This window comes from Nerophis lumbriciformis, linkage group LG04, assembly GCF_033978685.3.
Source record: "Nerophis lumbriciformis linkage group LG04, RoL_Nlum_v2.1, whole genome shotgun sequence".
In the NCBI taxonomy this organism is placed as follows: Eukaryota; Metazoa; Chordata; class Actinopteri; order Syngnathiformes; family Syngnathidae; genus Nerophis; species Nerophis lumbriciformis.
The window spans coordinates 23,563,860-23,576,116 of NC_084551.2; the positions used below are offsets into that span (position 1 = coordinate 23,563,860).

The 12,257-nt window shown below is 36.0% G+C and overlaps 1 protein-coding gene across 1 annotated transcript in view; it reads right to left on the reverse strand.

Annotated features, from left to right (window-relative positions):
• Nucleotides 1-1,094: 1,094 nt before the first annotated feature.
• ddc (dopa decarboxylase) overlaps nt 1,095-12,257 on the reverse strand; it is a 47,883-nt gene continuing 36,720 nt past the window's right edge. The window contains exons 11-14 of the mRNA XM_061950950.1: nt 11,647-11,666; nt 11,432-11,530; nt 2,996-3,097; nt 1,095-2,823 (exon numbers count right to left, since the gene is read on the reverse strand). Coding sequence (XP_061806934.1) covers nt 2,623-2,823; nt 2,996-3,097; nt 11,432-11,530; nt 11,647-11,666 — 422 coding nt within the window. The 3' untranslated portion in view covers nt 1,095-2,622. The remainder of the gene's footprint in view (nt 2,824-2,995; nt 3,098-11,431; nt 11,531-11,646; nt 11,667-12,257) is intronic.

The following is a 12,257-nucleotide window of genomic DNA, read 5'->3' on the forward strand; positions in this document are numbered from 1 at the left end:
TAATTTGATGTAATATTACTAGGTATAGAAAATACTTCATTTCCCAGAATGCTTTACTTTATCCAAGTACAGTGGTACCTCAACTTAAGAGCGTTTCATAAGACCTGTCACTCGTCTGACTGTTATGTTTTTAGCTACAAGCAAAAATTTGAGTTACAAGCATCCCCGCCATTAGTAGGCAGAAATGTCATATGGAAGATCGTAAGATCCGACCAAAACATCTGGTCCCTCGCGCTAGCATTAGCTTAGTGCTAAAGATGGGCATAACTTTGTTTTTCTAACCATGGTAAGAGGAAAAGTGCTTAGAAGAATAATTTTAGGTCTGTTCATTAAATAAAGAAATAAATCATCAAAAACATGGCTGAGCTTGTAGCCAACTTGGCGAAACAGAATGAATGCCAACCAAAAATGTTAAAATACAATCTAAATCGTGGACATATAAACATTTGGAAAATCTGCAGATGGTGTGTTTGAGGAGCAGCTGAAAGGAGATACCGTAGAAGTACACTCTCTAAGGTCAATGTTGTACCTTATAATGACAACTGAAATTGTTAGTAGTACCATCTATTGTATTGTTTTTATCCAATATGTATTAGTTAGAAATGTGTATTTATTTTTTAAAGGCGTGTTACTTGTTAAAATTGAGCTGTTTTGGGGAAGGGCAAGCACCAATTAAATAGATTTTATTCATTTCATAGGGAGACGTTTAGATATACAAATGTTTTGAGTTCAGAGCTTTGTCACAGAACCAATTAGGCTCGTAAGTTGAGGTCCTACTCTATGCTGTTTTTAAAATAGAGATAAGCTCATAAGCCTGCGAGGAATCGAAACATCTTGAACAACTACTGAAAGATGCTACTACATCTTGTAATTTAATTAGGTGCATGTTTGGGAGCAACACTAATGCTTGGGAAATAAGTGTATATGCAAAATAATAAAGTTAACATAATAAAATAAATGGACATATTTAGGCTGTTTGTCGTGTTTAATGTGTGAATGGATTGAACTACTATAAAAGTGTCGCCTAAACTTAATACTAAACTCTATAAAGTGAATCTAATGTGTTAATGAAGGGCAAGAAAACTGATCCTGGCTGACAACAGGAGACTTTATTAATCTGATAAAAACATAGTAACACATACTGTATATAGCGAGAGAGAAGCGCAAAGAATTGCAATTGTCGCCTCCATACACACAACATGACAAGTGTTGTTGCTCCCACCTTGACTGTAGAAGCCAATTGAGAGCAAATCTTTGTTTAGCAACATGCAAACTATAACATCACCAGATGATCATATATGAATACATTATAGCATTTGACCTGAAATTCATCTTTTTGTAGTAAATCTTTCAACGTTTCAACCAGCACAAGTTGATGTTGAAGGATAACAAATTCAATATGCAAAAGGTTAGGTCCTTACGCTGTTTGGCTTCAAACTATAAGTTCTGACCTGCAATGCACATTTCATTTATTGAACGATCACATTATGACTACAAATACGTTTAGCGTGATTGGTTGTCGTCTGCAACCACACTGGTCCAATTGTGCATAATGCCTTTGATCAAATATCCATCATTTATCTTGTAACTGTTGACAAATGAATGCACAGTATACATACACATAAAAAAGTGAAATTAATTGTTTTTAAATGCCACCCAACATATCCAAGCCAGTAGTGTCCCTCACGAGCAAGTCACAGTGCAAGTATTTATGTTGTGCATACAATTGTACACACACCTCATTGACCCCAATATAAGACAGTATTCTTTTTTCCAATGAAAAAAGTGGGGAAAATGGGTCTTACATTCTCAAACAGTGTTGGCCTATTTTTTTAAAATAACATTTTACCAGTTTACTTCCCAAAAAAGGTAATTAAACTAGTAAGGTAATTACTCCTTTATAAATGTAAATAAATACCGAGGGAAAGTAATCATTGAGTTACTTTTTTTCCTAAATCTAAGACTCATGATGCTCACAAATGTCAGTTTTTACTAAATGTCACTGAATGTACCGTACAGGAGTGTAATTGGTCGAAATTAAGGAAGTGCTGTGTGTGTGGATTTCTATTAAAAAAAACAATAGTATTTAAAACAATGTAAGTATCTGGCTGATATCAGCTCTTACTTAAGACTCCAATATCAATAGTGATAAAAGTTGTTATCAGGTCATCCCCATGTATGACAATGAAAAGATAATGGTGATTAATGGGTGTTATGTATGGTGTTAGGTCTTTGATTGTGTCTTTTTTTCCGAAACAGTTCTCAAAAAAAGAAATGTTTTATATTTGGGGTCAATCTTGGTGTTAACCAAAACAACGCGGCACTTACACGATCTGCAATACATTCATAAAGACCACAACAAATGCATTTGAAGTTCACCTGCACCATAACCATACACAGGGCGGAAGCTGCATAGGCAATAAATAAACGCACATAAAGCGAAAATGAAAGCTAAATTGAGGTTGAGTTGCGAATAAACCGAGGAGCGTGCGTCTTTGTGTATAAAATCAAAAATAATAAGAAAAAAAAAATAATAATCACGGTTTAATAAACCTGCGCGTGCTTTTTGGTGCTCCTTTTATGACGCGTGGTATCTGCTACGTCAGCCTCACTACCTCGGACTCAATGAAAACCATCTTGCAGGAGTTCAAAGGTCAGCTGTGTGATGTGCCGCCACGCCTGCTGGATGTGGCGAGACTCGGTGGACCGCGCACAAACGGCCAAGCGCAGCACGAAGCGTCCGGACAGATGACAGGGCACCAAGTGGATCTCACGGTTCTTCGTGATCCTCTTCAGCAACTTCTGGTTCAGCTCATTGGAGCCCTGGGAAAGGTGAACAACACAGAAAAAGTCGAGGGCGAGGAAACTCTGGGTTTTATTGCCCTTTATAGTCAGCGTGCACACAGTCACATAACTCTTTACACTTAGTCACCTTTCATCTCCCAGTAGAAGCGGTAAAATATGATAACTTAGTTTTATTCAATATGAGCCATACCTTCAGTCTGAAGCACACCAGACCCATGATGACATCAGCACAGATCTCAAATCTCTTGTCTGCTCGTACTAAACTCTCAAACTCCTTGGCCAGCACCACTTGCTGTGGAAAACGACATCAAACAGTTTTTTTTAACTGTACATCCGCCTTATATTCATATTTTCCCCATACGTACTGAAAGTAATCACAACTGCCAAAAAGACAAAGTGTGTAAACTGCCGCCAGAGGGCAGTATTGTATAAGTGAGTGTTGTTTAGTAAAAGTACCGCACTTGTGCTGTGTGGTCTACAGCTGACCATCTTTGTTGTAAGTACTTGCAGTAGAAAATAAATAACCCTCTTAAAAATAGTTTAAAAAAAACAAGTCATCTTTGCTTGTAATGAGCCAAAAAAAAAAACCTGCAATAACCCTCTTAAAAAGAGTTTTAAAAAAACAAGTCATTTTTGCTTGTAATGAGCAAAAAAAAACCTGCCAATGGAACGAGTCAATTGTCTTGGGAAGAATTCTTGATAATAAGACATATTTAAGCTTTAAAAACCTAAGTGAGCTTGAAATTAGCATTAAAACATATTAGCTAAACTTACTAATAATGTAAATGTTTGTGTCTTGTGATGCTCCAAAGAAGTATTTTTTTTCTTTTAGATCTATTGTCTAAAAACAAGTTCTTCTGTCTCACTGAAAAATTGCGATTTGTATTGAGTTTTAAATATTTTGACTATATATCAGAACTCTATACTTGAATAGATTGTGAGTTTTTCCAGTGTAATAGTCTAAATATAAATCCATATTTGAATAACAGATTATTAAAATATGTATCTCTTAACGTAGCATTCATTTAGATTTGTGTATTGAGTGCATCATAAATAAAATTAATTTTTTCATGTAAAAAAAATAAATAAATAAATAAATATTAATAAACTTCCCATCGGGGTTGTGTTCCAAATATTTTAATTATGTTGGATTCGTTGGCTCATTGAAACGACTGTAAGTTTGCCCACTTGAAAAAAATGAATATAATTTTCAATAGACTTATACTAGTACCTCGAGGCACTTGTACTGTTACTCATCTCACACCACCTCCCAACATTTGAATGACAGAGCGCTGCAAAATGAAACTAAGTACACATTCACAAAATTTAAACTTTTAAATGGTAGCTTTAATATTGTCATGTACTGTGTGTACTTTAATACACCAGGCAAGAAGGGGGAATGTTTAATATTTAATCATCATCATCTAAACTATGTGGAGCAATTTAAGTGTTTTACGCTTGCTGTTTACTGTGTTCGGGGCCGGCCCCGGGCCTAAAAGGGCCATGTCAATTAGGAGGGCCACATGATTACAGCAACTGGTCACTTCAGAAGCGAATCATCAACATGGTCGCTGTGCTCTGTAAGTGTTGGCTTGTTTTACTCTGATGGACTTTGTTTTTACTAAACTTCTATTCAGTGGTAAGTCAACATGTCCTTCGTAATCATTTTAATTTGGTTTACCGGTAGCAACATCGCGGCCTTGTCCATTCAAAAGCCCATAGAGATAATTGCTCATTTAACATCGCTTCAAACACTGTCATTGTGGTAGATTTATGGCCACATTTTTAATACCACTGTACTATTTTAAGTTCATATTGTATTGTGCCTCATTTACCAAAGGTTTGAATGTATTCTTAATAACACGTACAAACTTGATAGTAAATCAGCTTTGCGTCTGTTAAGTTAATGGGCAGTGGATTGTGTCTCACAGGACCATTAATCAGTCAAAGTGTATTTATATAGCCTTTAATCACAAGTGTCTCAAAGGGCTGCACAAGTCACGACATCCTCGGCTCAGATCCCACATCAGGGCAAGAAAAAACTCAACCCAATGGGATACAATGAGAAACCTTGTCCGGTCCCCCCCCAAACCCCCCCCCCCCCCCCAACCCCCCCACCCCCCCCACCCCTATAGAAAATAGGAATTATGCTAATTATATAAAATGTAGGATTCTCATAGCTATAGCTTATAGAAAACATGTTTACAGCTTTCTAAATACAATTCTTGACATTAAGATAGCAACCAAGACATGAACATACACCTGCATAGTTACCTTTTAAAGCTGCAAACTTCGAAGCGCGATATGGCGAAACTCTGTTACAATACTTATTGGGTGGAAGTCTTTAACACAGTGGTTTTTAACCTTGTTGGAGGTACCGAACCCCACCAGTTTCATATGCGCATTCACCAAACCCTTCTTTAGTGAAAAATAAAAATAAATTTTTTTTTTTCAAATTCAAGACAAAGTTATATGTTTTTGGTAACACTTTAGTATGGGGAACATATTCTAAGTAACAAAGACTTAATTTAGAGTTTTTTGGACACTAGGGGAACATATTCTAAGTAACAACGACTTAATTTAGAGTTATTTGGTTAGGGTTAGGGTTAGGGTTAGAGGGTTAGGGCCAGGGTTAGAGGGTTAGGGTTATAATAAGGCCATGACGAATAAGGCATTAATAAGTACTTAATAATGACTAGTTAAGAGAAAATATGTTACTAATTTGCATGTTAATAAGCAACTAATTAATGGTGAATATGTTCCCCATACTAAAGTGTTACCATGTTTTTTTACTGGTGCACACAATGAACCGTGCATGAACATCACCTTGTTCAAAGAACAAAACCAACACAGTGCATAAACTCACAACAAATTACACACCTGCAAATCAGTCAGCTGTTGCCGTATCCGTAATACGCCGATAAGGAGAAGTTTTTATTCACACGATGAATCGGGTGTGTCTTGACCTCCGCCGAACCCCTGAGCCCGACTCATCAAACCCCTAGGGTTCGATCGAACCCAGGTTAAGAACCACTGCTTTAACATTTAGTTTTATATTTCACGTTTAGATTTATTGTACTGTAACCTTAATATTAAACCGTTAGATTTACAGTATCATTTTGTTTATATTTAACATGTATATAAAACATTTAGATGTAACATTTATTTTTACATTTAACATTAATATTTATCATTTGGATTTAGATGTAACATTCATATTCACCATTTAGCTTGAAGTTGACATTTAAATTTAACACATATTTAACATTAGGATATCATATTTATATTTATACTAAATATTCAGATTAAACCTTCAGAATTAGATTTAACATTAAATATATTATTTATATTTACAATTTAATTTCTACCTCAAATTCTATTTAAAAAATGAGCTAAAGGTGAGATAAGAAAAATTTGAGGTTATCCAACTATTCAAAATATATCACAATATATATATATATATATATATATATATATATATATATATATATATATATATATATATGTATATATATATATATATATATATATATATATATAAAACAATATGATTAAAAAAAATTTATTTCGGCACCCCATAGAAGTCAGCCCTAGCATGTAGCGTGTTTCACAGATTTTATTAAAGACCCAAGTGGGGCCACAAACAAACCTTGTTTGGGGCCACAAAAAGCGTGGAACTAGAACCGACTAGTTCTAACTGAACGTCATCATGTCATATCAGAAAGAGAAATGATTTCCTTCTCTACGGTCCATGTGTTCTAGAAACAGACAAGGATGCATAGCACAATCTGAAGTAATATGAAATGATGTATGGCTGCAGGGATCAATGCTGTTCGTTTTAAAAATGGAGCGTAAACTCAAAACAGGCTTATTTGATTGACAGAGCAGACTGGAGGGAGCGATGAGGAAGATGAGGCGGAGAGACAAGCATGCAGAAATGAAACATCCTGGGTAAACACAGTTGTTGTGGGGAGGAGGAGGATGGGGAACCGTAGGAAAAGGTTACCATGAAAAGGAATTTAGAGACCAGTCAGCAGACACGTGAGTGATAGGATGTGCCGATGCAAACAGACGAAAAGGAAATGCACTGACAAGAACGTGATGCTATTAGGAGGATGTAAGGAGGGGCGGATGTGAGGAGAGGGATGACATTTCCCATAATGATCAGGAATATGTGATTGAAATGACAGAAATGTTATTCCAGTCAAGAAAGAGAAAGGAAGAAGTGATCAATGGAAGATTGAACATGACAGCCTGTGGCAGCACAACTTATAAAATTACATTCTTATTCATTGACTGTTAATACCAAAGTGTAAACAGCATGTCAACAATCAGGAACACGACATGAAAAATGTTACGTAAATTACTAAAATAAAAGTCATGTTGCTTCACTTTAAGATTTTTTAACAGTCAAGTATTGCCTCACAGAATTGAGCAACTAACGACACAATAATGAAAAAATGTTCTGGACAGAAAAGGTTGAAATTTGCAGTTGTTGAAAAGCATAAAGGGGAACTGCACTTTTTTGGGAATTTTGCCTATCATTCACAATCATTATGAGATACAAGAACACATTATTTTTTATTTAAAGATTTTAAAAATAAAAAAACGCTTGAAAGATGCGGGTAATGGGAGACACCATTCAAGCCTTCAAAGCCCTCTAAAACAACCTCAAAACACGTTCATAACAATATGTAATATGTTCAAAATTTACTGTATTTTTATTATTTGTAATCATTTCCGGGACTAACTTCCTCCGTGCATTGATTTCTGTTTCCATAGCAGCGCACGTCTGACTTCTGGCAACAAACGTGTGTTCCTACTTCCGGAATCAAACATGAGTGTGTGTTCTATTCATGACAGACTTGGTAACAGACAACATTTTTGGACAAATGAGGATTCGCAACCTTATTTTTTGGAAGGATGAACTACTGCACGAAGAAGAGGGTGAGATGTTGGAACAGACGGAAGCTGGGAGAGGGGGATGAAAGCGATTTTGACGCTATAAATATGAACTTCGTGTTGACATAGAAGCTAGCTTATCTCTTGCCGTAGTTAGCTTTTACGGCTAAGACCGTAGCACGCCGACTTATTACAACACTAGAAAAGTTGCTATTGCTCTTACAATAACAATGTCGCTCCAGTTTGGTTATTATACAGGTTACGGAACACAAATGAAGTATTGTTGACAGTTTTTGGATGCATTTTAAAAGTGATTTAGAGTCTAGATGGATTGCACCCAGGGGCGCCGCTAGGGATTTTGGGCCCCATGAAAAGAATCTTTACAGGGCCCCCAACACAGTGTCATTATTTTTTTCTGTATTATAATTTCATCATCATTAGGGGCCTCTCTGGGCCCCCTCCATCATGGGCCCCTAGAATCCGTCTCCTTTACCCCCCCTTTTCGGCGCCCCTGATTGCACCCATTAGCTGCATTGCTAGCCACCAAGAACAAGCTGCTTTTTATATGTTAGAATGCAAAAAAAACAAAAAACGTTTGTCTTCTTGTCTCTCTTAATGATTGTAAACGATAGCTCTTCTTTAACAGAACGTGAAGCGTTTGACCTTCTTTCTACCGTTCTTATTCTCCGGCAGGGCCGTAACCAGGATTTGACAAATACGGAGGTCTAAAAAATGGTGGTCCAAGAGGAGCTTTGAAAGGCTGCAATATAAATATAAATAAACATAAATATTACCTTGAGCAACACAATGAATGATCCATCCATCCATCCATTTTCTACCGCTTATTTCCTTCGGGGTAGCGGGGGGTGCTGGAGCCCCTTTTTTAAACTATTAAGCTGAAGTTAAGCGTATCAAGCAATGCCAATGTGACAGGATGTACATTTAGTTACTAGTAGAATACAGTGATTGTAAGTAGCAAAGTAAGCTCTTGAGTTGTATTACTATGTCATTTTATATTCGCAACTTAAAAATGTTTATTGTTAATGACAACAGTAAAGCACCGTTATTTGTAGAATATGGAGCTAATGCATACTTGCCAACCCTCACGGATTTTCCGGGAGACTCCCGAAATTCAGCGCCTCTCCCGAAAACCTCCCGGGACACATTTTCTCCCGAAAATCTCCCGAAATTCAGGCGGACCTGGAGGCCACGCCCCCTCCAGGTCCGCATGGAGCAATGTTGTTGTAATATATTGAGTTGGAGGCAATAAACAGGCGAGGGGATGAAGTACGTCTCTTTACTGTAAACTTCAGAACAGACTCACACACTTGACGTCAGGTGCGCAACACCACGTAAATCGTTGGCGAAACCAAAAAGTAACCCCAGTACGCTATAGCCAACATTCACCAGAAGATGGCAACAGACAAACAAAGATCACTCTATTACATTCCAGTCTCTCCATGTTTTCTCACCATGGTAACATGTGATCCACATGCACTGTGCGCTGTCTCTGTCCCTCATATATATATATATATATATATATATATAATTTATTTTATCATATATATATATATATATATATATTTATTTTACTATATATATATATATATATGTATATATATATATATATATATATATATATATATATATATATATATATATATATATATATATATATATATACAGTATATATATATATATACACAGAAAATACTTCACTTTCAGTGAATTCTAGCTATATATATATATATATATATATATATAATTTATTTTATCATATATATATATATATATATATATATATATATATTCATTTTACTATATATATATATATATATATATATATATATATATATATATATATATATATATATATATATATATATACTGTATATTTATATGAAATATTTGACTTGGTGAATTCTAGCTGTAAATATACTCCTCCCCTCTTAGCCACGCCCCCAACCACGCCCCCGCCCCACCCCGACCACGCCCCCCACCTCCCGAAATCGGAGGTCTCAAGGTTGGCAAGTATGAGCTAATGTTATTGTAATGCCAGCATTAATAAGAGCCATTGTAGTACTGGACGGCTCCAGCAGGGGACGCGTCGTGCTGGGAGCTATACTAGAGGACACCTGACTTCCTGCTTGCAGTCAATACAGACGTGAGCAGAATGAAGTTGTGTCCTCGTATCTGTATACTCAAACATCTCCCTTCTCAGGTACAAGTGTCTTTATGTAAATATTTTTACCCCCGAATGTATCTTTATAGTGTTTAAACATGTTTGAAAGAGTATATTTTTATGATAATGTGTCTTTTCAGTCGACAAGGCTTTATACCTGACCAAGCTAATGCTAAAGCTAATTGCACTGCCGATGACAAAGCAAATGCTAACTGCATCAACAGTGTTAAATATATAGAAAGGCACTGTGCGTAGTTAATTATTAATCTGTGTATATTGCTGATGAAATGTGTATTTACTACAGTTTCTGGAACTAATTCAGTGTGGTTTGTTTAATCTTAAGGAATGATAAGTGACTTTTGTTACTAAAACAATATAGGCTTACTGTAGTGGGTGAACCTTTGTATTTACTTGTTGAGACATCTTCAAATACTGTTACACTAAAGTAAAGTCTATTAGTGCAAAGAACAGGAAAACCTACTCGATTATTTGAATGTAAAATCCGTATGATAATACTGGAGTGCATTTTAAGTTTGTTGCAATACTGTGTACTTGTACATGTTTGGTGTTTGATTTGTTGGCAGTCAATACAGACGGGAGCAGAACGAAGTTGTGTCCTCGTATCTGTATACTCATAACATCTCCCTTCTCAGGGCGATTACACCAACATCATTAAAACATCAAATTTGGTAACATTACTTCAACTCCGACATGGACTTGCACACGCGCCACTAGAGTCACCGGAAGTAACGGGAGAAATGTATCTTAATATTCTAATCAGTGACAGAGCAAGACGGGTCCAGGAATATGTCTGCGGTAAAATTTAGTATAGTTTACATTTGACATGTGCTTCTTCACACAACACGCTCCACCCCACAGATAGCGAAGCTGTACGCGCAGCACGTGTTCTGCGCATAAGGCGCCTGACTGACATGACGGTATTATACCAACGATTAGACAGCGATTCACATCAATTTCATTCAGGCAAAACCAACATTAGTGACGTCAGCATATTTTTATGATAACGTTATGTTGACAGCGCATTTCCGATCAGATGATATTTAAAGTAAAAGTGGACTTCATTGTGTTACATTGTTGTCTGGCGTTGTAGCGGGTTCAGCGGTGCATGACCAAAGATGGTATATTGTAAGAGGATGATCTACCGCATTTTGATGTACAGCGCACACAATGTGTCACACAAAGTATTTTTGCTATCGGTTATATCTTCTTCTAAAAAAAATATACAGAGGACATGACCCCAATGTCCTCAATGGTAGTTACGACCATGTTCTCTGACCAGATGGGTTTTAGTGTGTTCTTGAGAGAGGACAAAACAGTGTTGGAAGCAAATACGCAAAACAAAAATGTCATAGTTTTCATATAGCATAAACCAGCTATAATCTATTTTTATGAAGAAATATATACAGATTATTATAATTTGAAATAGGCAAGCTTTGCATTGAAATTTCAGAAGATATCTCTGAAGAAGAATTTCAGAGAAGAATATTCATGGATCATAGCAAGTGGTGTGACATGACATACCTTACGTATATGAGCTTGTAGTCCGTTGAGTCCGTACATACGAAAGACAAACCACATTTTTAGAGCGCGGAATCGTCTGCCCAGTGGAATCTGCCAGTGCTGAAAGGGAAAACATGTTTGTGGTTTTTTGAGGGGGCGAAGGGACAGGAAGGTATTGTTTTTTTTTTTCCAGATAAACAGAAATGTTGTTTTTTTTCAACTAAAAAATAACTTACCCTGTAATCCGTCACCAAACCTGTAACGGAAAGACAGTCATTTGGTGCGTGATGTAATGAATATGTTGAACCTTGTCTTGTCTGACTTTCAAACAGTGATTTAATCATGGTTATATCATAGCAGGGAGGGCTAATATGTGTCACAATGCTGTGCATTTTAGTAGCGGTACCGGTACCAAAATATATTTCGATACTTTTCGGTATTTTTCGATACTTTTCTAAATAAAGGGGACCACAAAAAAATTGCATTATTGGCTTTATTTCAACAAAAAATCTTACGGTACATTAAACATATGTTTCTTATTGCAAGTTTGTCCTTAAATAAAATAGTGAACATACAAGACAACTTGTCTTTTATTAGTAAGTAAGCAAACAAAGGCTCCTAATTTAGCTGCTGATGTATGCAGTAGCATATTGTGTCATTTTCCATTCTATTATTTTGTCAAAATTATTAAGGACAAGTGGTAGAAAATTAATTTTTAATCTACTTGTTCATTTACTGTTAATATCTGCTTACTTTCTCTTTTAACATGGTCTATCTACACTTCTGTTAAAATGTAATAATCACTTATTCTTATGTTGTGTGGATGCTTTACATTAGTTTTGGATGA